Genomic DNA, 27,980 nt, shown 5'->3' on the forward strand with positions numbered 1-27,980 from the left:
TCTTTTTTTTCCCTCCCCCTTCGTTTTCCAGTGTAGTGCGTTGATTTCATACCAAAGTCATACTTAACATTCCACTTATACTGTCAAACCTCTGAGAAATATTAAGGAAAACAACAGCGCGCCAAAATATAACAAAGTTACTGAATTGACCAGTTTCCCCCACTGAGGAGAATAAGCTGACTGCAAGAATAAAAAGGTAAGTCTTCCACAAATGTTTCCTCTTTCTGTCCACAGCCTTTTTTCTGGGGAGTTTTTTCATGCCGCTTGTCTCGGTGAAGTTTTCAGATCATTGTCATTTTTTACATTTTTCCGCGGAGCTCCCTGCGTTGGGAGGGAAGAAAACATTTGCAGTTTGATACTCTATTGTGTTTGACTTTCCCAGTGTGCATGGATATCTTTGACAGCCTATGTGCAATCATATTTCCACCGGTAGCCCGCTCATTGGCACATACTTTTACCTAAAAGAGAAAAAAAAAGAAAAAGATTTTCTCGTTTGACAGAAGGAAATGGGAAAAACATGTTTGTTTTCTGTCTCGGACAGTTCATACCTGGATCCAAGTCTTCCAGCGTTGCTCCTCAAGAAGTATCCAACAGTTTTACAGACAAGCACGGAGAGAGACGATTTGGACGAAAACGTTTTAGAGGAATACACAACATCAGCGTGATTTGGACCTCTGCATCACTAAGGTAAGACAGCTTCTTGATTAGGAAGCGAGGTTAAATAAATTCTGGAGGTCTTGTTGATGCTTCCTACATGGAATTACAAATACAGAGTAGTTTTCTTGATAACGCCTAAACAAACCAAGATTATCTCATATAAAAGTGTGTGTGTGTGTGTGTGTGTGTGTGTCAGCTCAGCTACGTCTGCTTTCGCTTTAGCTCTTGCCGGGCAGACTGTGAACAACATTGCAGTATATTAATACATTTTTAAGACTAAATTTAAATCAAGCATTTTCTTCATCAAAACACTCACAAATTAATATGAACGATTTTTAAATGGTTTGCATTGAATCAAAGTTTTAGATTAGAAAACCAAAGCTTTTTTTCACTCACATCTGAAATTACACTTTAAAGAAAAATCTAAATTCATTTATGTACATGCACATTGAGATGTACAAGAGTATGCAGTGTAAACCACAGAATAAAAGTTGTTATAGAAAGTAACTATCTGTCTATCTATGTAGTTCTTTGTTCTTGACTTTTTCATGGCATGTGATGATACACTGCAAAGTCCTTCTAAGTACATAATTCATAGGTGAGGATTTGAGATGCATGGATACGTAGCGAGCTAATTGTATAATTATATGAGTGCCACCTCAGGCTACACCTGCTATACAACTGTGTGTGGTTAGTAGAGACCTAGGCGAAAATAATTTGTGTCCGTTTTGACAGAGCCAAACGTTGGCACCTCCTTTATCCTAAGTTTGCGCGGTCATATGAACTGCACAGTTAAATCACTGACAGTCAACACGTTTGAGTCAACAGCAGAATGCGGTCTGTCAGGTTGGTCGCTATTAGCAGAATAACCTGTTAACGTCTGTTACTGTTTCCCCAGCAACATTTCCTAAAATTCAAGGCAGAAGGAAAGCCTTTCTCTTTTTTTTCTTCTTTCACATCATTGTCTTTCATAAACACAGTTGTAAATTAAAGTATGACATTGATTTGGTGTAGCCCTTTAAGCCCACTCTAAAGCCTTTTAAAGCAGAAGGATAATCGGCTATCAAATAGGGTGGCTCTTTTCTTGCTGCCACGTTAGGTCATGGTTGAGAAGCCAGATCTCCAGTTTGGGGCCTGCTTAAGACCTACATGTGGAAATGTTCTGAAATGAAACACCAACATGAACAACCAAACAATGTGCCCTTGGTAAATGAGACACGCCAAGATGCCTAATAATAGATTTTGATGCTGATGGGTAAATCTGGAGAGGATTAAGCATTCTGCTGTTCCGTCAGATTCTCTTTCATTGTTTTCATGCAGCCTGAATACATCAGGCCTCCCACTGTACAATGTGGTCTTTTTTTTTTTCCTTGAACATACTTTATATTTCTTAGCCTTTGCGGATTCAGCATTTACACTTTGTACTTGTGTAGGAGTTAAATTAGGGGAAAGTTTTATAGCTTCACCATGTCACGGAGGTCAATTAGATTACTTGTGGTAGTATCCCCTAAAAGTGGCTGTTTTCTCTCCTTTTTTCATCCCCAGCTGTGTTCCTTCGGGCTGTTTATTAGAGGGAAGAGTTAATGAGCATGTGTTCTCTTCATTAGGGTAGCAAATCAATCCCCTTATGTTTTTGATTTTTCTTTTTAAATATGCTTAATCAGAAACTGCAGCTACTATAGGTATTTCACATTATTTGTGGTGTTGGGCTAATTCCAGTGGTGAAGTGCATCCTGTGTTTGCGCTGCAGAGAGTTTACTTTGGATGCAGGTCTGTTGACCGTTTGTCAGTAGCAGCTTCACCCGTTTGTGTCAAACCCACAGAAGACCAGCTAATGAGCTTTTGCCCATTTGTGCAGACATTGGTCGCTTTTTAGCACCAGTTTCAGAAGTTCTCGTCCAAATGGTGGACACTTTTGCCTCTGTCAACCCAGACCTGAACAAATACCACTTATGTCTGTGCGGTGAGGACACAAAGAGAAAAGCCTGCAGCTCTCAGCAGAAAGGCATTAATGATGATCTGGATTACAATATGCAGTTTGACACTGTCAGCTAGTAACGGCTGGACTGAGCTATTTGTTGGAGTCATAGAGCCAAAAAAGAAAGTGTAAAAAATCTTTCAGAATAGAATTCACTTTGAAAGTCCGCAGTAATGCAATTTATCAACATTTTATTCACATTAATTCACTGCACATGTTTACATATCCTCCAAACCATGAGGTTTGAACAGATAAGCTTTCTGGCCTCCTCTTCAGACCACTGAGGGGAGGAGCTGGGGAGTGGCTGAGAACAGAATACTCTTTGTGTCAGTTGTCCCCAAGTTGCTAAAGGTTTTAGTTGTTCTTCCTTTGGCAACCAAGTGTTAGCAATGTTCCACATTTCTTTACTCGAAAGAAGAAGAACTCAGAAAGAAATGTTATTTGTGACAATGTCTGTCTCCTCTCCAGCCTCCATTATAAATAACAGGAGGCTTACTCCTGCACTGCTTCATAAAGTGTCTGTCTGTGTGTGTGTGTGTGTGTGTGTGTGTGTGTGTGTGTGTGGCCTGTGTCGCACTGGAGCTCCAGTGACCCAAGGGCACTCATGTGAAACTCCTTTAATCCCTCTGCTCAGTGTTTTGGGTTGGGGGATGATCTCCCTCTGCAGCACAGTTCATTTTAGTTGCTCCTAATATAAAACATCACAGGTGTAGTCGTTTTTAGGCTGATTAGACTTTTGTCTTCAACAGAAGAACAAGTTTAAACTTTGGGTGTGCTTTTTATGTAAGATTGGAGTTCTTTTTTTCCTCGTGATACAGCTCGTATACAGCTCTGATCACAGCCGTGGCTGCTTTTAAATGCCTTGCGCCAAGATTTATACGGTTGCATGAATTATTGGCTGGTGCATTCTGCTGCAAAGTTATGCATGTCTTAAAGGTTTCACAGATTATGGCTTTAAACCGCTCCTCTCACCACAAAATGACCAATTCAGGCTAGAATGGCTTCTCTGCAACATTCCCCAGAAAATTTCCGATTAAAATGCTGATTCAGGCTGTAAAGAAAAAAAAAAAAAAAAAGCTTTCTGGCCCTGCTTTGTGTCAGTCTTTCCCTTTTCAGCTGGATTAGGCTTAAATCTCTGAACATGTCACAGTTCAAGGTAGACCAAATAGCCAGCAGCATCCAGTGTTAAAATAGAACAACAAATGAATGAATCGGGCCTTATGTTCATGCTGTGCCTTGACGTGTGATACTCATTTATCCGCCTTAGACTCTGTGACTCATAGGAAACCAGCCACCTCTTTTTGCCTCCATGCAGCATGTTAGTCGGTTTCCATGCTATGTGAAATGATTAAAAGAAAGCAATAAAAAATAGTCATTTCTCTTCTTTTTCATGGTGTAAATAATCGAGGAATGTGTGCCAGACTCTTCCAGCTCAGATCGCTTTCTTTTCTTCGTGCAAGATGTTATTCTGAGCCTTATTTTTTTTCCTCGGGCAGGCAGCTGGTATCAAACTGCAAATGTCTGACTTGACAGAGTGTGCATGTGGTACATGTGTGTTCATGTGTTTGTCTTAGCTTTTCCCCCTGCCTTTCTTTCTGTCTCTTGCCGTGTGAGCTGTTGGCCGTCCAGCCCTCCTCTCACTCTCAGCTCTGATTGTTTCCTGAGTGCCTTGCCAGATAGGAAGTAGGAGGAAGTTATTGGAGGAGCTGGAGAGAATTTATTAGGGCCAAACACAGACGCAGAAGGGAGAGGGGAAGGTGGTGACTCTGATTTTTTTTTCTTTTTTTTTGGAAGCTGGGGCTCGTGCTTTCATGAGTCTTAAAAAGGCAGCGGTGCCTTCAGCAAACGCAGAGAGCACACAGCCTGACACTTGTGCCAGCTCATCACCTTAGATTTATCTCCTAAATGAAGGCGCAGTGCTGCAGTTAAACATGTGCATATGTGTGTTCTGTGTCAGGAGGAATAAGGCCATGTTTCTAGCTCTTGTCAGAGAGCAGCTTTCCTGGCCCGGAACCTAAAATGTTTTCTTTATCTGTAATCTGACCTTAGAGAGCAGCTGCTCCTTCTGCCGCCAAGACCTGTTGTTTCCCCTGTTAAATGTGTGTGTGTGTTTGGGAGACTGTTGGTGTGTGTGGTGGGGGTCTCACTTTGAACGAGAGCACTGACCCTACAGCTGTGAGCACCCTTCAACCTTAACAAGATGTGTGCTTCTCTAATGTGGAGGAGTTTGGGTCTGTGATTTGTAACTGTGTATACACGAGGCTTTAAGTTCAGTGGAGGTGTGTTTTACTCCCAGCTAAGCGGGGGGGCTTATGTCTGCCAGTAGGGGCCTGTTCTTTGCCAACAAGTGTCCCAACTCTTACAGCAACTAAACAAAGACTTCATTTATAACGACAGGAACGAATCTTGTAGTGTACAGATGGAAGAATATACAATCCAACTGTGAGCAATGACAGAGAGACATGCAAACACAACAGGCTTGATGGATCAACAGTGGAAGAGACAGATTTGAAGGAAATCTGTTAACAATCTGCTTTGGGACATGAGTCAGTAGAACTGACTCATGGGGTGTACAGAGATGTGAACAGATGAAGGAAGCTGATCCTTTCATGGTGCTTTGTTTGTGCTTTATCTGAAAAAACAACAACAATAATAATACAAACGATATGCACTACCCAAAGTGGCCAAATGAATCAGATGTACTAACATTACAGCCAAAATAGGTTTTTGCATCCTGGTATTCAGCTAGTGAGCTTTATAAATAACTTGATTCTATAAAAAATTATGGCTGACACACTGAAACAAAATCTTAAAGCAAATGTGCGTGTCGCATTACATACACCTTCATTTTGATAAGGCATGTAGAATTTTTTGTTTAAAAAAATAAAAGGAAAACACCTGTAAAGATATATTGCAAATATATCTAATGGCTGTGTCAGATATCTTGTTTATAACCTTGGCTCCAATGTGTCTTCTACTGTTTCAGTCCTGTGGACCAGGTTCAACTTTTTAATAGTTGCTGTTAAAGGCTTAAATACCACAATGGCAAAAAAGGATGATTTCTGTACCAACGTATTAGAGATCACAGAATTCATCTTATATTTACTTCAGGTGTTTTTAAAATTTTAAGTGAGTTACATTTACAAGGTTGTGTTTTCTACCTTAAATTCAGAGAAGGAGTAACCAGAGTAGTTGATGGTTTTATTATTAAAGCTTCTAGTGTATTACTATGATCCATCCTGTCTGGTCTTTACTGCTTTAAAAAAAAAGCAGTAAATAAATTAAGAATAAATTTTTATAACGTTTTTTTTTTTTTTCAATTGTCAACAGAAAATGTATTTGCTGCATTGACTTCATCCTCCATCTAAGCCTTGTTACTGGCGTTCTACACAGCCAGAAACTGCAAGAAAAACAAATGTATTATTTAATAGTGATGAATTTGTCAACAGTTCTCATGAAAAAAAAATTTTTTCATGGAGTGTGCAAATAACTCATAAACAGAGAAGCCGTGCAGGATTCAAATGGAGTCGAACATTATGCTCGTCACATCGACAGCAGGAGGTTGAGGGAAAATTTCTTCCTGCTCTGCTAAACCATGACATGCTCCCTCGGATTTAACAAGTACTGTCATTGTGAAATGGGCACTTGTAATTGGTCGGGGGGGCATTTAGTTTCATTTTTATTGAAATAATTATTTTGAAAATAGAAAATAAAACCTAGTAAAATACTTATCATGGGCTGTCAGGATGGGTCCATTGTTGAAGTCGGTGGGCCCAGGACTCTTAGGCTGACCCACAATGCTGTAGACTGTTTAGAAATGATGCATATAGCCCTCTGTCACATGCCTAACTTTAGCAGAAAACAAAGAAAAAAAAAAGATTTGGCTCCTGTACTGCTGTGAAGAAGGGTTGGCTAGTCAGACCGAAATATTTTTTTGTATATGGCTATAAACAAGTAATTTCCATGACTGAATGTTAGCATAGGGGTCTATGGAATCTGATGATCTTTAGGAGCCAGCCTCAAGTGGCCGTTAGAAGAACTGAAGCTGACAAAACCACAACTTAAAAGATGTGGTTTTGTTTTTTGGGAGGCCTTTCTGTGACACATGTAACCTGGGCGTTGAAATAATAGTTTCCCTTATTGCTATACAGCAGAAGCTTAACTGAAATGGCACCCCCTAACAGCAGCAGCCTCCTCTAGCAGGAGAAAGCACCTTGCAGTGTGGCAGGAGCAGCTCAAGGAAAGCAATAAAGTGCCTTTTACCAGGCCTCTAAATTCCCAGATCCCAATCCAGCAAGCATCTGCATGTTGCACAAACCCGATCCATGGAGGTACCACTTGCACCTACTTTTGTCCTAGTACCAGTAACTGCAGGACTATCATCAAAAGGTCCTACATCGATAATAGGTCAGAGCTATTTAGGTGGCAAGCTTGCCATTTTAACATCATGGCCTAATTAACATTTTACTTAAGAATGAATCAATTGTGTTGTGTTAGACAAAAATGAGACAGTGGTCACTTTCATGAGTAAACCATAGTATGAAATATAAATCTTATAAGGGTGATTTCTGTTTCTTTTCCATTCAGCTTAGACAATTGTGACACACATTTGCTGACATTTTATAGCACAATTGAGAAACTGTTATGGAACTGATACTGATAATAACCAGCAGCTCCCATGTACAAAACTGTGTGTAAGACTTTTAGATCTTTTGCCAGATGGAAACACTTATTTTTAATGTGTCCTGGTTGGATGACACACTGCTCTCACATTTTACATAAAAATCAGGGACACACCTCCCCTTCCTCTGTCTGGGAGTCAGGCCATGGGACTCTGAGACCAACATGCTACAGAATTCCAATGTGCAGCAGGAATGTAAATAACACTGCAAAGCTATGTGGCTCGCACAGTCACTGAAACAGCACCATTCATGCACCAGAATCCCTTCTACCCATTTTCCCAGTCCTGTACACAGCGATCACATTACATTCTGTTTTCAGCAATCGGCTTATCTTTGCTCCGGCTCCATCTACGAACTGACCGGAGTTTGTTGGCACTGCTTTGAGTTTACCTTCTTCTGAGACAGGGCTGTGTGTGGTAAAATGTACCAATGAATTCCAGAAATTCTACTGAGTCACTCTCAGCTGGCTTGCTTGAGGAAAGTTGTCAACATAGCCTTAATCAGGAAAGGGAATCCATAAGTCACACAGAATGGAGGAAATCACTTACAAACACCTACAGGCCGGAAAACAGATTCTGTTTCTTTCAGTAAAAATGAAATAGGTGTCTTGGCATTCAGCAGTTGGTAGGATAACATTTAGTCAAACAGAAAAGGCAGAGCTGACACATTTTATATGTTGTCTGTTATTCCTCAAATTTATCTTCCACTGAACATGATATCATCTTGGGTCTCTCAAATGGACCAACCAGATGGGTTTCTACTTACGCAGCGGAATTCCAAGACTACAGTGAGGCAAGACCTTGAGTCAAACTTTCTCTGTCATGTCTGATTTTTATGGCCTGACGGCAACATCTCCTCTCGAGTCCAGCGGTGGGAAAAGAACATCTGTCGAACCTCGAAGACGTTTAAGGCCAGACAGGATGGATCATAGTAATACATTTTAGCAGAGACTAAACATCCCACCGTGAGAGCCATGTGAGCCCACTGAGCTAGGACAGCAGTGTAAGTACCACAAGGGCACAGTATGTGTCCAATAGCTTACAAGTGCAAAGTTAAGCTTTAAGGCTGTGTTTGGTGTGCAAAACCAGAATGATGTCATTAACTTTAATTTGTATTTAATTTCAAGCCCAAAACATTAAGGATATTCCTTTTTAAATCTCATGTAACAGGAAAATTCGAGTAGAGAATGAGAAACTGAGGATTTTCTGTCACCTTTGCTTCACAAGTACTTATTGCTCATTCAGTTAATGCCACTCAACATCAGTCAACTGATTTATTTTTTCTATCAACACTGAGGACTGTTTGTATTTTAATCATTGCAAGTTGTTACTATGCTGTGGAGTTTCTCACCCAAACTGGCTCGAAGGGACATTACAGTGCATTGGTGAGAGATCTTCTAATTTAATCAGTATGTTAATTACAACTGCTTTACTGGTATTTTGGGAGCAAATCATGTTGGACAACTAAATCCCAAACCTCCTCATCCTGACTCATTTAATTGGCGCTCTCTACAAGTATGAAACTAGCTGTTGCGTTTGAGTCCATAAGACTGTCCGTCCAACATTTATCATGATGTCGGGGCCATTGTCCTGACTTAAATCCTGTGACTCCACTCGGAGATGTATTGAAAAATTGCTCCACTGACAATGCCCTCCCTCTAGTCTGAGCTCTGAGCGTCACAAAGTGGGAGCGTGTTCACTGCTGATGTTGCATTCCAGCTGGAACAATCCCACTGTTTTCCAGACTCCAAAGTGGACGCCTAAATTGGACCCCCCTTCCCCCCTCCAAAGCCCCCCCCCTAGCCCCCCCCCCCCCCCCCCATACACACCCCTTTTCCCCCTCTGCTCTCAAACCTACCATCCAAACCACCCACCCACTCCTCCTCCCATACATGCATCCCCTGGTCTCCTGTCCTTATTTGGGTAAAGACGTTCTGAGTGCTCGTTGGAGGGGAGGGAGGGGAGGGCGCTGGGTTGACACAAGGGAGGCAGGAGGAGAAACAGTGAGCACTCGCAGCCCTTTCTTAATAAGGACATGTCTGGAATTCAGGCCCCTCTCTTAGTGAAGAGCCTCTCTTTTGCAGCACCTCACTCGAACACGCTCTTGTGAGCACTTGGAGCTCCATTGAGGTTGTCGGATCTGATGTTACATTGAGCGCTGTTTGCGGCTCTTCGCTGCTCACAGTGCAGAGGAGGTTCGCAGTGTTTTCTCTGCTATAATTGGAGATAAACAACAGAGCAGCCACCTCTCCCTCCACGCCTCCCTAACTGTGCCATCAGCCTATGATTACGGTCTCGGCTTTACTGAGGCCGTTACCCCGCAGCACCTGCGCACACATTAATGACATACTTTGAAAGACATCTTCACACCAAGCTATATGACCACCATATGTTATACTTGAGATTAAGATAGACGTGCATTGAAGATTACATTATTGTTTATAAAAGTAGACGTTTTGTGCTGGTTTAGTTTTTAATTTGTTCCAATGCGGACAGCATGACAACAAAGTAAAAATCACACTGGCGAAACTCTTGTGGTTGTTTCAGTCTGCTCACACATTTTATGGTTTTAGCTTCTAAAATGTAAAGATGTGATGCTAGAATATGCCATGTATTATAGTAGATTGATTATTTTAGGGTTTTGAGATGTTGGTGAAATAAAACATTGCACTTGAAATCATCACATTTTGCTGTTGGAAACCATAACGAGCATTTCCCAATGTCTTAATTTATCTGCCCACATGACATTGTAGGCCCAAACTTTGTTTTATTGTTGGTTTGTTTTCCACTTCTTGTTTTGTTTCTTTAGCAGTGCAAAATGTAAGAAGTTAAAACCAGATTTTTTTCTTTTCTACATAAGTAATTAAATGGCAATTCATAGTGTATGAAATGGTTTTACACAAGTCAGTGCAGGGCTTTCTAATTGTTTACTTGCACACATTTTTGATTCTTATTTATCAGTAAAGTATCACAATTTTTCCCCCCCACAAATTGGCTAGATAGATTATAATTAAACTAACCCCAACTCTAGCAGTCACTGGGAGCAGTCCAGTCCAGTGATTCGTGAGGACTGAGATCATTTGAGCTGTTGATGAGTGCTCAGTTTCAGTGTTGAGTTTTAACACCGTGACCCTGTCTCAAAGGGTCCACCGTAACCAGGACCCTCTCAGCTAAAATTAGCAGCTTGACTTGTGGATATTTCTCAAACTCTCGCTTTGGTTCAGTGTCATCCATAAAATGAATGTTGCATGTTGCTTGTGGTAGTATTTCACTGTAGGAACAGTATTGCCATACTCTATTCACCTTTGATCTTTTGTAATTCCTTTTAAATGATGATGAGAAGGGAATGAAAGCATCACTAATCCTTCGCCTCTGCTTTTCACCATCAGACATTTTGTTATAGCTACAGTAATTGTAAAGTGTGTGTGTTGTTCTACGTACTGATGAAAAGCATGGAAAAAGAAAGCCTAGGAGAGATTCCTGTGCTCATGAATGATGAATTTCATACATTATAGTGTATGTATAGTATTTTTTTTTTTACATTTATATTTAAGTTTCTTCTTGTTAAAAGGGAATTTATTCTCTCTTGTCTCATCAAGTTCCTCGTAGTGTGTTGTACCGTTGTTTCCGTTTGTGAAGTTGTAGATTCTTTACCTTGCACTATAGAGAGGATGTTATAAATGTCTTGGCTGTAAAACTGCCATTACAAACAGAGGTTTTATTCACTATTGTTACTAATTTATATTTTCACCTGAGAATAGAAATGTTATGGGTTGCTTTTTATGCTATTATCATATCCTGCATTTCTAAACCTCGTAAAATAATGGTCAGTAATGGAAAAAAAGAACTGGCTGGGTCTGTATTTATCCATTATACTTTATTTTTGTCAGTATCTGCAGAAATGCTGAAGCAGAAACATAAGCATCCTGGGAGGATAATGGTTACCTCATAGACTTCCATTTTAGAAACAATACAATGCTGAAAAGGCAGCTTGAAAAATACTTAAGAGCCATGCCTGCAGTCAGCCATAAGCCAACCACACTGGAACACAGTTCCCAGACCACAAAAATTCTTTGAGGCCAGCGCTGATTAGTGAGGTCTTTAAACTTTGTTTTATGGAATATCTTGAATTCATTTGGCCATTTCAGAGACATAAAATCAAGGAAATTATCATAATGATTACGGGTTGCATTGTTTATTCTTGCAAATTTAATGACTGCAATAAAAAAAAACGTCAAAGAAGGTAGTGGCTGTATAGATGAACAACATTCCTTTTTCAAGGAGATCTTCTTTGCTCAAGTCAAATGTTTCCCGTTGTGAGGATTTCTAAGGAAAAAAGACAAATTTGAGATTTGAGTCAAATTTGAGTTGTCTTAGATTTAACTGAATTGATTGAGTTTTACTAGATATCTCCTCAAGGTTATCTGGTGTCTGTTCATAGAAGGCATCAAGTCAAAATTAATTTTTTTGAAGCTCAGCAGTGTTGCTTCATAAACTCTAAGAACAATGTAAGACACTTGTTCACTCCTGACCCATTTGCCTGCTGCTTAGCACATATCACAGCGTGTCCATCAAATTCATGATGGACACGCTCCCCCCAAACTCCCCCATCCAGTTAAAGCAGTACTTCCACAAGCCGACCTCCGCACAAAAATAAGACATTAGAATTATATTGGACATGTTATGTGTGTTGCCAGATAATGTCACATGTCCTGTACCTTGGCTTAATTTGGACATTTAAGTGTAAAGCTGGGACCAGCATGGATGCCATTGTGTAAACAATGCCTTTGATCTTGATAAAAGATCAAACTTCTACTATGGCAACATCTGTAAATTCTACTAGGTGAGGTTTTACTGGAGAAAAATATATAATAATAATTATAATAGTAATAGGAACTAAAGTGAAACATTGTGCTTCATTGATTTGTTTTATATTCTTTTTTGGCAACAAATAAGGGTTAAATTATGGCTTTGGCAAAACAGACAATACTTTTTCAATGAGCGTTTCCAAATAATGCTGGACTGACGATAAACTGTTTCTACATTTCCTCAGACCCTTTAACTTGCTGTTTGGGTGGAAAAACACTGTTTGTTGGGTTGTGCTCTGGTGATGATCATAAAAATTGTGATCAGTATGGGACTTTTAAAAATGTTTATGCAACTGTATTCAACAGATCACCTACAGATCCTTTGATACCGGGGCTCAGGGTTGGGCCCAGGTGGAGCCGCCACAATTGCGTCCAACGAGTGGAGCGCCAACGGTAGCCCAGAAGATGGGCTGGACGGGGACAATGAAGACAAGACCATGGACGGGGATGCCGAGGGTGTGTGGTCCCCAGACATTGAGCAGAGCTTCCAGGAGGCCCTCGCAATCTACCCTCCCTGTGGAAGGAGGAAAATCATCTTGTCAGATGAGGGAAAGATGTATGGTGAGTTCACTGGATAACTGCCAGAGTAACAAAAGAACAACAATTACATGGAAATCCACTCCATAATGAATGCACGAAAATGAGAGAAACATTCATTCCACAGAGACTTGTGGCTAAAAGAAAACAAACACTGGCAATACTTTCCTGAAAAGAAATGAGAAAAATACTTTTTTTCTTTTTGCGCTCAAAACTTTGCTACAGAATGTTTTCTTTCCACTCAGAGCTCTCTTTAACAAGTCTGTACCTGTTGCGCTGTGACCCAGGGGCAGGTTCTTCCAGTCGTACCAGCACTCTCAGAGCTGGTTATTGCTGTCCTGAGAGCAAATCGGCTGCTCTCCCATTGATTTACACCTGTCTTTTTCTTCAGAGTGTTTTTATTGCTTTGTTTTTTTTTCCCCCTCCTACTATTTCACAACCTGTCCTTGTGTTAGACACACAACCTCTTTATCTTCTTTTTATCTCTGAACAACATCTTATATACTTTTTTTTTTCTTAAACACACTGGTATCACTGGGAGAATTTTGCCTTTAGGTAACCGGTTAAAGCCGGTTTTCAGGAGAACTGTTGCGTTTGATGCAGGATGGCTCAGTTAAATTAGCAATAATTAGCCCAGCATGAATCGAGACTCAGAACAAAAACATCACATCGGCCTGCTGTTCTGCCGAAGAGTTTAAACATCCATATGGTTTCGGAATAGTTGCGCTGTTTCCTGCAGCGTGTCCATTAAATTGCAGGTGTTGAGCCCCTAATGTCCTGAAACGCTCCAGATGGATATGTTGGCAAGGCCTTTCGTAGAATCACTCGCATGCAGGTGTGGGAAATTTAACACACTTGTCTTTGATTATTTTGATCGTACTCTCCCATTCCTAATGTCGAGACTGTTTTCTTAATGAGATTTTATTATTTTATCTTGGAAATGTAGCTGAAAAGCCATAAATGTTGAATGCGAGAAATCAAGCTGGGTTGTTTGTTTTTTTTACGTTTGTACTTGCTGTGCCCTCTTTTTGATTTTGCTAAGTTGCAGTGATATTTTTTTTTCAACATTGTAACTCAGCCCCCTTGTGCTTAGTAAGAATTCCCTGCCCTTTAATTAATGTCCATCAAGGCTCTAAAAGTTTAAACTTATTGTAGCTTCAGTGCAACCATAAAAACCATCAATCATGGCCATCAAAATGTCAGAGGGACTGTGTATCTTAGAAGCATCGGTGTTTGTTTCTCGTGTGGCTTTTATTTGCTTGACGTCAGATGGGATTCTTTTGGCATGATTCAACCAAGATGGAATCTTATCCTCATTTGTTCAGCAGATTTGGATATTCAAGGACAAGCACATACCTGAGATTACTCAGCCACTGCTGCAGCTTCTGTTGTTACTCTCAACCTGCCTTAAGGAACAAAGTAGTCATGAAACGTGTGGTGGATTAAACGATTACTCAAAACTTACTTAAAGTTTTGTTTGCGTAGATGAATTTCTAATAATTAGTTTGTTTATCAAATATTTCTGACATGCTTTTTTTTTTGGATAATTTGAAATTGAATATTTTATGGTTTTGCTGATTAATTTAGCATTTTATGGCATTAAATACGGTCACAGATTAATCCGCCCCAAAAAAGGAACATTTTAGCATGGATTTAACAAACAAATGACATATACATATACTGTAAATAATGTAGTTCAGTTTGCTCTCACTATGTGATGGCACAAGTTATCCCAAAGATCTAAATTTTTATGTAGGTGTCTAGCGCACAGGATACACCTATGCTGATACATTTATGACAGGTTAGTACTGGCTGACAACAATATTGGTTGGGTTTTATCCAATGCGATTTAATTTTATATGAGGTAAATCAAATAACATCTATCAATTTTTTATTTTGGCAGATTTGAATATCATGCATAAACATATACATATGATATAATGGGAAAAATATTGTGACATATGTCTACTAGGTGCCAGAGCTAGTTTAGAACATGCTTTGACTTTTGCACACACATAAACTTTTGAAGCATTTTCAAATTTACCCAAGTAATGTTTTATTCCACTTTAGCTGTGCAGTGCTGTGTCTTCCCTTCCAAACATTTGTCATGAGAACACCAACAAAGAAGCAGGCTCAAACCTGCCCCTTCAGCAACAAACTGTCAAGACCCCTTTTAGAAGCTCTTTTTTTTCTAGTGCATTAAACACCCTCTCCTTTTACAATAAGTCATCCGAGGCTCTGCTGGGAGAGCCAAGGAATGCCCCCAGAAGAAGCCTTCTCACAAGGTGATTACCTCAGACATCTAAAAGCTGCCCTGACGTGAGGTTAGGGGAATGTTAACGATTGCACTGTATGTAAGACTGTCTACCTAGCAGTCTCAGACTCCAATGGCCTCCAAAAGCAGGCAAGTCATCCCTCCCATTGGGAATTCCATTTTTTCTTCCAGGATTTTTATTTGCTGGGAAACCTTTGCAATTTTCCATTAGCAAGAAAAGACCACTTTATACTCATGTGTTCACTGCTCCACAAGCCTGTCTAGACTTCCCAGTGCCATTTCCAGTCACTTACATAGCTCAGGGGTGACAAAAAGTTCAAATAAGCCCAACAATAAGTTTTATTAAATCATGTGCTGACAATCAGATTCATAATGTTAAAAAGTAAAGTAAAGTTTTATTACCCTAAGTTGCTATTATTTAATTAATTGGCTTGATTCTGCTTGCATTCAATGCAGGAAGTAAAATGCAATACACTAAAATACAGTAAAATTGAACACCAATGAGGTTGGTTATGTTTTAGACTCAGAGGTCACTGTCTCAAAGTCAAGTAGCTAATTCATGCCCCTATAAAAGCAAACTTTAATGGGTTTTATGACCCCCATACTTGACTTTAAATGTTTTATGCTCCAACTTTTTAAATATACTTAATGTCTTCAACAAGTTTTAGAGCTGCTTGTTTGTGGATTTTTTTTTTTTAACTTGGGGATAGGACCAAGCAACCTGTTTACAAAATTCAATGCAAGCTATAATGCATATAATGCCACAATGCAAGCTTATAAGCTTATATTAATAATCTTATAACAGACAGGTGAGGGGAGTCAGTCATCTCATCTTATTCGTAAGTAAATATTTACCAAAATGTCAAACCTTTTGGTTGCTTTTTCAGATCATTTGTTCAGATTAAAGGAACTCAGTTGTTACAGGTAAAGATTATCGTCTGCATCTTTTCAGATTAACGAAAAATAAAACATTTAAACAAGAGTCAGGAACTTTATTCTTGGTAAAATGAAATGGTTGGCTCACGGCACACAGTAAATTTAGAGGAAGTGTCGTTAGAAGATGGAAAAAATGTTGCCCGTCTTGTTTGGCCTTGGGGCTGTGCTGACATGTTGTTCACCTACGTTTTCTGGCCTCAACAGGTGTGTCAAACCCAGAGCACACACCTTTTTCGCTTTTAGACCTGCAGCTGTCACTACTAAAGAGGACTCTGGGTAATAAAAGTAGAGAAAGATTTGAGTGCTAAACAGGGGTTTATGTCTGTTCCTACCTTCGTGGACCGATGTTGAGTTGCCAGCAGGTTCAGTGCATGTGCACAACTGTGACAAAACACATATTTAAGAAAAAGAAAAGGGGGCGGGCAGCTTTGATTTGTAATGATGACTGAGCAGCCATGTAGCTTCTCTGTCAGTTACTCACTGAGATGTAAGGAATGTTTTCAGTCATGGCTGAGCAGTATGTTAGCAATTTTGGATTACCTCAGTGTTATGACAAGGGAGGAGAGAAGATAATAAGGGCGTATAAAAGGTTCTGGGTGGTGGGGGTTATGGGGAGTGAAGAGAGAGTACCTTTTTGCTCACTATCTTGGTGTGTAAGTGGAAAATTCCAGCAGTAATGTAGTATAAGAAAAAGATAGGCGTGTCTTGTCAATGAAGAGGTTAAGAATGGCAGCCTGCAGCGATCTGAGGGGGTGTTGAGCAATCAACAAAAAAGTCATAAGCAGTTCAAAAGGCGGAAAGAGAGATGGAACGACCAAATGTAGAGAAAATACAGGACAAAGAGACTTTGCATACCACTGTACAAGTGTGTCTGTGTTTTTGTAAGCACCTGTCATGATCCCCTGCAGTCCGTGCTACTCCCGCTCTGATCCCCCTGACCGTGTCAAATCTGAGCAGATGTTGCTACCACGGGTGCGGATTGAAGACGCAGTAATTCTGTTGCTTTTTTTTTAATGTCTTACAGTTTTAAGGAAGTAGTATCCTTAAAAAGTATCAACTGATCTAACCGGTCTTTCTGGGTATTCTTTCTAAAGAAGAACTTGCTGAAGTATTAATTAGCACAAAACAACCACTGGCATACACTGTTGCTACTGCTTTGATGTTTTTAAGAAATTAATGAATGAATTATTTTGTTAATTTATTTTCGGAGTATATTACACCTACTGCCTCCATATAATTTTATAGTCAGGAACCTTTTTATTCCTGCTTAAAATAAGGGTGCGGGATCACCTTTGCTTAAAATCACTATCCACAATTTTAATTCCAGTTTTTCTTACCTGTGTCTAGATGTAATCTAGTTACAACTGCGCTATAATGTTGGCTTGTGCAGTTCGTACCCATTTAAGGAGATTGGCAATATAAAATTAAAAGAAAAAAACAAACAAACAAAAAAGAAAAAAAAACGAAGTCACTTTCTTATGAGCAGAAGGATGTCATGCTTTTCATTTCAGATGGTTGACATAATTCCTGGTACTACATTTAGTTGTTCAGGACTTCCCCTGCAAGCTTTACCAGTATGATTCAGCTGCTGTGCATCTGAACAAAAGAAAGGAAAAACTCTTTACAAAATAAGTTACACCTCCAAGGTCCAAAAAATGAAGAAGCACCTCAACTAAAGAACTTCACTGTCCAACAGGTGAAAGGTTATCATTTACCACACAATTCAGAGCCATTACTGTGCTCATCACTGTGGGAAATTTCAAAAATCTTAACATCTTGACATCACCATAACAGAAAGTTGAGTTTTATTCAACCTCTTTGTAGTCCGGAAAGTGTGCGAGTTACACCTCATCCACATCTTTCAAGTTCTTATCTTTCTTGGTCAAGCCTGTAGCACCAAGTTAATTTCAGTACACAGTAATGTACAGTGAGATATCGGTTATATTCATATCAGAACTGTGGGGTTGTTGTTGCTGCATTGCTTTTTCGCCAGCTGAAGCGATTGAGAGTGACAGTTGGGTGGGGGTTGATGTCATTGTTCTTTCTTTGCCACACTCTGTTGGGATGGTCGGCAGCAGGTGCGGCTGTCTGCTGACTGCGGGGTCACAGGGTGCTGTTGTTTTGGGAAATGGGCTACTTTACTGCCAGGTGGCAGTTGCTGGCAGAGACAGTTATGGCTTTGTGTTTCCTGCAAGAGTTACTGCCCTTCTCAGCTGCCCTTTTGCCCCTTACCCCATCCTGATGGCCTTCACTCCAGCTCTAAACCCTGCTTCTCCCAGGGCTGGGAGTGCATATGAACATATGTGTGTTCACCCGAGTTCTGGCTGTGTTCACGGGCCCAGGCCAATCAGACTGGCTAGCACAGATGTGACAGGCTTAGAGGAATGCTAGGAATGCGGAGGCGCTGAAGCGGGTGTGTCCATCCTTGGCCCGGGGCAGAAGGGGAGGGGCTACCTCAGTATCGGCAGACAGTTCAGCTCTGCTCTGCTGGCCGACTGCCGAACTGAGTGGTTGGCTTGTACGGTGAGTACTGCAAGCCTACTGGAGATGGCCTGCAGTACTTTTATGGTAATTGCACTAACCATGGCCTTCTGGAGGCCAAGTGCTAAAGTGAAAAAAACAGGACTTGTTTCTGCTGCTATTATGTGTCTGGAAAGCTGTTGAACATCTAGACACATAGTCTTTTGTGTGTTCATGAAGGCGCATCTTGACCAATTTTGTTGGTGTAAATTTATGTCAGCAAGTTTTAGCAGAGTTAAGGCCATTATTCATAATAATACGGCAGTTCAGCCTCTCCCTCTGGCCCGATTTTCAGCCACAGAAACCTAATAAGCGTGACTTGGCAGAGAAGATAACTGAAAGCACTGATGGACTGATTTTCCATTGAGACAACATAATAACACTTTTTGCACTTCTCATACTCCAGAGTTGATTTTTGCATGACCACAGCTGCAGTTTGTTGAAAAGGTATGGCTTGATGAATCACATGCGCCGCACTGTAGATATAGAGGACCGTGAAAGCCCGAAATAGAATCCTGTTCTCTGCACAACCTGTTTGTGCAGAATGTCGAGTGTAGATGTTATGGCACGGGGGGGAAAAAAACGCGGTTCTGTTTTTAAGTACTCTTAGTAATTAAGCTTCAGCTGAATTTAAGGAGGTGTGAAACAAGCTAGTGAAAACCCAGGAATAAAACAAATAAATGTACTATTTGCTAATTTGCTTAAAATAAATCTCCCTATAGGAAACAGAGGTGTTTCTGTGGCTCCTGACAAGTGTTCTGAGCTTTGAGAAATGCCACACTACTTTTCTTTTGACATGAGCTCAAGACTTGAGAAGAGTGCCACCTTCTGTCCAATTTGTGATATTGCAAGTAATCTCCAAATGTTGAATGATATTTTATTTTCAATCTGTCTGCCAGTTTGTGTGTCATCGTATTAAAAATGACTCTGGAGACACCTGCTGTTTGTCTGTCTGTGCTTAGTGTAATCCAATTACCATCCTGTAAGATAAGCCCCCACTATTTTTTTGTCTCTCTTTTACAGGTCGCAATGAATTAATAGCGAGGTACATCAAGCTGAGAACAGGCAAAACCCGGACAAGAAAACAGGTAATCGAGTTTTTTACGACTTTAATGTTTTGGTCCAGCTACTGACTGGGTGACGTAGGAAAAATCCATCATCAAAACAGCTTTGTCTGGTGGCTTCCTTAAAAAAAGTGGATAATGAGTACTTCAGAGGACAAGTCTGGTTTTAAAATTTACTGTATTATTATTATTATTAGCATTAGCATTAGCATTATTATTAACAATTGATTTGATTTTGGACAAAAATAGTATAGACCACAAATTATCAAACTGAAACATTAAACAAATGCATTTTGTCTTTGTAAATAAACCTTTAACTTATCATTTTATTAATTAGTTCATTCAATTAACTGTCTAGACTTTAATATGAAAAAATAACGGCTTTGTCCTTTAAATCCACTTTCTTATTTTATGTGTAGATTTCTTAGTGTGTGTCATGATCCTGTAAAAGGTGTGTGTGTGTGTGTCAGCAGGGATATATATATATATATATATATATATATATATATATATATATATATATATATATATATATATATATATATATATATATGTATATGTATGAGTGGCCTGTGTGCATGGATCTGCATGCATGTTATTTTTATGCTCAAATGCTGTTTCACACCCCTTTAGGTGTCTAGTCACATACAGGTGTTAGCACGGAAGAAAGTTCGTGAATACCAGGCGGGTATAAAGGTAGGTGCTGCCAGCCTGCCTCCCGGCAACACTGACTGGGCGTCTCTTTCCTCTTTGGTTACGGCTTCTCTCTTTCTTCTCTTCTCTCTCTGTCTCCTTTCTTCTTTCCTCCTCTTGGCTATTTTTCTGTGCAGGTTTCTAGCCACTTGCAGGTTCTCGCCCGGAGAAAATCTCGCGAGATCCAGTCAAAGCTAAAGGTATGCGCTTCACTGCGGCCTGTGGGGCTGGTAAATGCTTGGCTTGGCACTAACCTGCTAATTTGTGAATATATTTATCAGTCCTTGCTTTAAGATGAGGTTTATTCTGGCTGCATAAGTAGATGCAAGCTTGCCATGCACATTATTGTTTAACAGTTAAGCTTTAGAAATCATCATAATATTGCATCTGTGCCATGCATACAATGCACCGACAGAGAGAGTTTTTACTATGATTTTGAGCTGTAGGAATGCATTCAATCTCATCCTCTGAATTATTCTATCTCATCCTCTAGCCTCTACTTGAAATGAATGCTGCACAAGCTGATGAAATTTGAATGAAAGATCATTTAGCTGCATGTTGCTCCAGCTATGTATCTTTCCTTTGTGCCAGTCATGCTGCTGCATCACACTGTACTCTTCTGAGACCTTTTCTTTCCCTAAAACTGTCTCTGACATCCTGAGCTCCTAGAGTGTGCTTCTTATTAATGCCTTTTGTAAAAGTCAACATAGAAAAATAATCCTCCATTGTAATCTTGTGCCTCCTTTTGACTTTTCTCAAACTTCGTAAATCCTCTTTCAACTCTTTATGCTTTTTGTTGTTTTTTGCATTTTCAAATATGAGTAAAAAACTATATCCAGACACTACTTAATACTAAAGATAATGTGATCTTTTGAATCCTAACCTAAGCCTAAACTTGAATTAACACAGACTAATCTGGGGGAAATGGCATTCATAGCAGGGATTTTTTTTGTTTAAAAAAACAGAAGAAAAAACTGTGTAGTCTCATTTTGTCAGTGGTGACATCCTATATTCAGTGCAGTGCACCCAACGGTGGCTAGTATTCTAAATTAAAAAGAAGTAGATGCATCAAGCATCACCTTTCATAAATTTTGACTTTATTTCTGAGCTGTCTACAAACTCCTAGGTTATGTTGAATACAAAGACCCCATTTAAAATGAGATGTGTTATTCTGATTACATAGACTTTTCATGGTGAAATCTTCACCCTGTTCCTCCCTTGTTTGTCTACAAACCGTACAGGTCTCACAGAGGTCACTTTATTAGTCCTTCTAATTATCTCACATGAATATTTTAATGAAAAAATAATACACTTTTAAAATTACTGTCTTGTTTGCACAAGACATAGTGGATCAAGGAACCCATTTTCTGTTTGAAAACGTTAACATGGAATAATTTATTAGAATTTATAAGCATAAAGATTATTTTCTTCTGTTTTGACACAAAAGCATTTGATACCCTCATTCCTTCTGTGTCCATGTAAGAAAAAAAAATCATAATCGATTTAATACACTTTACACCAAGCCCATTAAACATTCACTTAACTTGTAAATCAACTACTGATTATATATTTAGTTCAGTTGTTTGGATTTATAATGCATCATGAGTGCATTTTTGATAGGTGCAAGGATTGATGAGGTCATTTTTACTTTTTGCCTTGGTTTTGAAACGTTAACACCCAGAGGTCGAGGGCAGCCATGACGGACTCTGAGTTTATCCAACTCAAAGTTCTAGAAACAAAAAAAGAAAAAAAAAAGTTTTCCAAGCCACTCTTTAAGTGAAGTGTACATCTGAAGTGTAACAGTTGCAAATATCTACCTGCTGTACATCTCATATGTTGCACAGCAATAAGTATTAAGTAACAAGTTATAAGGATTTAACTTCCTTGAGATTTTATACCTGCTGAGTTATCGAAATAAAACAAATAATCCTGTTTTGAATTGCACTCAGATTTTATATCCTCTTTAAAAAAAATCGAATTCATTCTTTCCTCAATGAAACAATGAATTGGCTTCGTGTTTCCCCACATATTTACAACAACTTGAAATTGTTAGTTATTCATTATTTTCACAATACATACAAAATCAAATATGGACCTGGATTTGAACGCTCAGATTTATACGTATGCCCACCACAAAAAAAAAGATTAACCTCAATATAGTTTTGAGAATTGAACAGTACTAATGGTTTCTCTCTTTTTTGATTCAGGCGATGAATTTGGTAAGTGAATTTGACTTGTGCAATATGCTTCCCTCCTCCCCTTTGTTTGGCAGCAACACTGCACTGTCCCTTTGCTATGGCCCTCTGCTGGCATGGCGCCCCAACCCATTGCAATCCCGCAATGAAGCAATGCTTCGAAAACAGCCACGCTTTGAGCACAGTGTTGCTCCACATCCTGCTACAATAGTTTAATATCCTCCAACCTCCGCCAAAAGTCAGAGTTCTGCTTGCTTGGCATACGGTGTCGTTCTTTGATTCGGGTTCTCGCCTCTGAGGCGTATTTCTTTAAATTGCAAAGTCACATTTTGGTGGCTAAATTGCTTTTTGCCATTAGAAAAAGAGGAAAATAGTACATTTCAAAAATCTGAATTGACATGTTTGTACCTGAGAAACAATGTGTCCAAAAAAAATACTCTAAGTAATTTAGACACCAATTGGCTGCATTTGGATCATTTTTATGCTACGTTTCAAGTTTCTCATAGTAAATTTTAATCTAAATTGTCCATGTGTACTCTTGCAACTTGAATCTCTTTATTCTGTTTTCCTGTGGTGAGCCTTATAACACACTGACCTTGATTTTTTTTCTGTACTTCTCTTTGCTTCCTTCTGACAGCTGCTCTTTCAAACAAACATCTTCAAAACAATGTTGTATTGATACTTTACAATAGATTGGATGTTGAGCTAAGCTAATGTTAACTTTATTTAGAATAGACTAATTAATCATTTATGAAACATACACAAACAGTGTCATTGTTTTGTATTATCATTAGGATAGCATACTGCATTGGATTATGCCGAGGTTAGGCTGCCACCTTGTGGCTGACTCCTCTTGTTTCTCTCTGTCAACCTGCAGGATCAGGCATCTAAAGACAAAGCCCTGCAGAACATGGCAGCGCTGTCATCTGCACAGATCGTCTCTCCGAGTATAATAAATAAACATCTTCCACCACTGCCTCCGGCCCCGTATCCACCAGCCAGAGTGAGACTGCTGTTCAATTTTTGGCAATTAAAAGGCATTAATGTTTTTCATTGCAGTTTGAAGTGATTCAAATGGGCACTGACTTTTATTTTCGTCTTTACTCTGTAGTTCTGGCCTGCTCAAATCCCAGGACAGCCTGGACCTTCTCAGGAGTAAGTAAACCCCTGCACTGAACGCACAGGAACTTTGTGGTATCATGGTATTCTTTCTGAAGTAAGACGTTGGTGATAGAGATAAGTAAAAGCATGAATAAGTAAATGAATCACTGATGAGGTTAGGTTTAATATCAGGTGGGTATTGCAGGGAATGTTTAATGAATAACGTTTTTGTACACCAGGCTGGTTCTAGATTTCAACCCGGGAAGGACTCCTGGGCTTGGCCGCACCAGCCATGCGTAAGTTCCCCCTAGCCAAGGTTCAACATTGAGCACAAAGCAGTACTAACTCTTCTACACTGCATTGTATGTTTTCTGCACTGATGTAAACCACCATCACCATCACCACCACCAGACTGCTTCAGATTTTATTAAGAAAAGAGGAATGTGGTAAATGAATCCTTGTAGTGTTTGATGATTTGTGTTCACACAAAAAACTTGTATGCATTTTCATGAATTTGTCAGCAAAAGCACAATTAAATGATGCTGTTTTGCATCACTATTAAGCAATGAAGCAGGTGGACTTACGCCTAGCTGGTGCAGCAACACATGCTTACACTGATACACTAACAATTCTGCATAACTGAGGTACCCATGTGTCACAAAAATCTGGTATTGGAGTCTTTTTCTCACTTTCATTCATTACTTTTCAGTATCAAACCATTTGCACAGCCCCCATACTCGAGCCTACCAGGTTCTGTAAACCAACCCATACCAAGTAAGTTTGAACAAAATAAATCAATAAATGGAAACCAGAAAAGGAAAATGGGTGTGATATATTAATGCTTATGCGTATGTGTTTGCATACATGAAGATTATGAGCCCTTGGCGCCACCTCCTGCTCCGGCCGCTACTGCAGTGCCAGTCTGGCAGGATCGGACCATTGCCTCCTCTAAGCTGAGGCTGCTGGAGTACTCAGCCTTCATGGAGGTCCAGAGGGACCCAGACAATGTGAGTTAAATATGGTCTGCACCATATCCCAACCAAACAGCATTTGAGTAATAAGAACTTGTTTAAAAGTGTAGTGGCATTAATACATTTAAGCCCATTTGCATTGTCCTGATAGTTTACATCACTCTCTCTCTAATGCTGATGTTTGAGGGCTGTGTTTTAGTTGTTTTTTTTGTTCGTGCTCCCTGTACTAAATCAAGTCCTATAGCCAACGTTTATCATCTGCTCTGTCTCTGTCCAATATAGTACAGCAAACACCTGTTTGTCCACATCGGACAAACCAATCCCTCCTACAGCGATCCGCTCCTTGAGGCTGTGGACATTCGGCAGATCTACGACAAGTTCCCTGAGAAGAAGGGTGGGCTCAAAGAGCTTTATGAGAAAGGGCCCCAGAATGCTTTCTTCCTTGTAAAGTTCTGGGTATGTTGTTATTATAATCTGTCACTTAATATTATCATGCCTCTGTTTTCTACAATTGGAAATTATGCAAACTGCTTTTTTTCTTATAATACCATGCTACATGTGGTGATAAATTACATGATTTGTAGATAAGAGGCAATGCATTTCATAGAATGTTGCTTCATTTACACTGCGTTTGTCTTTAGTTAATAAATGTTCTTTTGAATAACTTGCATCCACATCTTTATTTATTTATTTATTTTTGCAATTTAAAGTTGATGTCATGTGAGGGCCTTTTGTCATGATGACATGTGTGCACTCTGCAGGCTGATCTGAACAGCAGCGGGATGCCAGACGGTCCAGGTTCATTCTATGGCGTCAGCAGTCAATACAGTAGCATTGAGAACATGACGATCACTGTTTCAACCAAAGTCTGCTCATTTGGCAAGCAAGTTGTCGAAAAAGTAGAGGTACGCCGGTGCTTTATCTGAGAAGTATGTTTAATATTATATGCACATTGTTGTCTGTTCTTGACTCGCCTGTGTGTGTGTTGCAGACAGAGTATGCCCGCCTAGAGGGAGGAAAGTGTGTTTACAGGATCCACCGCTCTCCTATGTGCGAGTACATGATCAACTTTATCCACAAACTGAAACACTTACCTGAAAAATACATGATGAACAGTGTTCTTGAAAACTTCACTATCCTACAGGTAAAATACAGCAAATTATAGCTGCTTAGTTCAACATTTAACCTTACATTTATGCTTAATGTACCCATTAAGACCAGTTTATCAGTTGATATTTGCTATTTTCTAATTATTCACAGATCAGCTGATCATTATGGGCTTATTTCTAAATGGACTGTTCTTCTCCTCAGGTGGTGACGAATCGCGACACACAGGAAACCTTGCTCTGTATAGCATTTGTTTTTGAGGTTTCCACGAGTGAACACGGGGCTCAGTATCACGTCTACAGACTTGTTAAAGACTAACAGCTCTTCAGGGAGGTTTTGGAAAAGCCACACAATAAAGTGTGGAACAGTCTCTCTTTAACCAGCTCAACGATCCAGGAGAAATTATGAAAACATTCAAAGCAATGCTAGACCGAACTAACATGGACACATTATATACTTTAAAAAAGTATCCAAGGAAGAAAAAAAAAAAAGAGCGAATCTCAACATGCCAGCACGAAAAGAAATTTTGAAGAATTGCAGACAAGTTATTTTCCATGTGTTTAAACATGATGTAGATGAAGTGGGTCACTTTTGCAAAAATTGATGGAGCCTGAAATGTTTTATGGAGGGGATGAGAACGTGTTTAGGGTTGAAAAGACTCTTAAAGTATCCAAGGGAACACACTCTGAGCAACAAGAGAAGTGTAAATAGCATTGAAAAAGTAGAGAGAAAATTACCATGGAAGTGGAGTCAAGTTGTGTTTAGGTGTTTAGGAAACCAAGTGCCTTTTTCTCCAAAGATTATGATTGCCTGCCACTTCGGATTGCCTTATTTTTACTACCTCTTGTTTTTAAATGAAAAGAAAATATTCATACAGGTATTTTGAAAAGAAAATGTGGAAAGAAACCTCCGATCAACATCTTTTGGGGCAGTTCTTGTATTCAGGCACGCAGAGGAGTGGGATAACTAATTCTGATGAGGTCTATGTTACAAAAAAAACAAAAACAACATCCCAGGTTTTACAGTCCAAGTGTACAGGGAGAAGGTTAATTGTGTCGCCATGTTATTAAGGTTCTTTTTTTTTTATACATATATTATTACACAATTAAAAAAAAAAAAATCAGGTCTTACAAGCATCTATCTATAACTGATTTTGACACTAGGGATGTCTTGAACCTTTGATTTCCTGACATAAACCCAGGGCTTTGCCTTACTTATGAGATGCCCTGTTATTTCTCTCTGTTTGAAGACGTGTGCTCAGTTGCACTTAAAAGATTAAGAAGTGCAGCAACACAGTGCTTATTTTCTGCCTTGAGGTATGTAGCGTTACTGAATAAAATGAATTGTTTCTGTACTGTGAGTAAGTGGATACTAAAGGAATATGTGTTACATCGGAGTATTTGGGGGTGGGGGGGGTCTTCATATTTGTGATCAGCTAAACTCAGCACAGAGACCATGGTTAAAGCAGAGAGAAGTTAACCACTGTTTCTTTTGTTTAAAAAAGAGACTGTATGCTGTGAAGTTGGTACATTTGCTTCACTCCTCTCTGTAATGTGTGGAGAAGCTGCATTCATTAATTAAAATACTTTTTGATATTTAAGACATTTTTTTTTAATGACATTACATATGAAATAATTGTTACATCAATCTGAATAACTGTCTTGAAAGAGAGCTATTGTCTCTGTGCTGTGGAGTATGACCATTGATTGTTATTTATAGGGCTGAACAAGAAATAGCAGGAGGGAAGGGTGGGGTATTGGTGATGATCATTTTCCACCATGATGGAGATGTTAAAAGTATTGTAGGACTTATATTAGAGATATAATTTACTGCCAACTCATGGGTCCTGCTAGATGAGTGTCTACTCTGTGAGGTTCACTGGACAAGTTCAAATTTAAAATATTGTATGGTGGCATACTTGCACCTGGCTTTGAATGTCATATTTCACAAGCTAGATACAATAACACTCCTCCTCTAGTAGGTATCTCAGTCTATCTTTTATACAGACATTTTTGCCATTATAAAGATTAATATTTTGTTTTGATTCAGTTGTCTTGACTTTCAGTGTTTGCCATATGCTTCACTGAAAAAAAATGTGTGATTGTGCTGATATTGATAATTAATAATGAGATATCTAATGTATCATATTCTGAATGGTGTGGGCAGTTTTCTTCTTTGTTTTTTGGTTTAAGATGGTTTACTATTGTCTTTGTTACCAATGTGCATTGCAATTTTATACTTTGAGTAGAAGTTGGACTATGTAATCAACAAATGTATCTAACAATACATGACGCATGGTGCCTTTGGGGCCATCCCCCCCCCCCCTCCCCAGAAAAGTCATTAAACCTGTTTGTAAATTTGTTTTGTCTATAGTGATTCATTTTACAGTGGGTGCAG

At 39.3% G+C, this 27,980-nt stretch overlaps 1 protein-coding gene across 11 annotated transcripts; it reads left to right on the top strand.

Moving 5' to 3' along the window:
* tead3b (TEA domain family member 3 b) lies at positions 1 to 27,911 on the top strand. Of its 11 annotated transcripts, XM_085160053.1 has the most exons (16): positions 1 to 196; positions 542 to 687; positions 12,491 to 12,745; positions 19,476 to 19,540; positions 20,150 to 20,212; positions 20,347 to 20,409; positions 22,417 to 22,428; positions 23,282 to 23,407; positions 23,516 to 23,559; positions 23,745 to 23,801; positions 24,215 to 24,279; positions 24,376 to 24,512; positions 24,759 to 24,932; positions 25,238 to 25,381; positions 25,468 to 25,620; positions 25,788 to 27,911. In XM_085160053.1, exons 3-16 carry the CDS (start codon positions 12,622 to 12,624, stop codon positions 25,899 to 25,901), a joined length of 1,341 nt encoding a protein of 446 aa, XP_085016179.1. In that variant the 5' UTR covers positions 1 to 196; positions 542 to 687; positions 12,491 to 12,621; the 3' UTR covers positions 25,902 to 27,911. The 11 variants fall into 11 exon arrangements, with proteins under 11 accessions (XP_085016179.1, XP_085016181.1, XP_085016180.1 ...); XM_085160055.1 differs by lacking the exon at positions 23,745 to 23,801; XM_085160054.1 differs by lacking the exon at positions 22,417 to 22,428 and having other exon boundaries at positions 2 to 196.
* The last annotated feature ends 69 nt before the right edge of the window (positions 27,912 to 27,980 follow it).

Source organism: Neolamprologus multifasciatus, chromosome 5 (assembly GCF_963576455.1).
Source record: "Neolamprologus multifasciatus chromosome 5, fNeoMul1.2, whole genome shotgun sequence".
Taxonomy (NCBI): Eukaryota; Metazoa; Chordata; class Actinopteri; order Cichliformes; family Cichlidae; genus Neolamprologus; species Neolamprologus multifasciatus.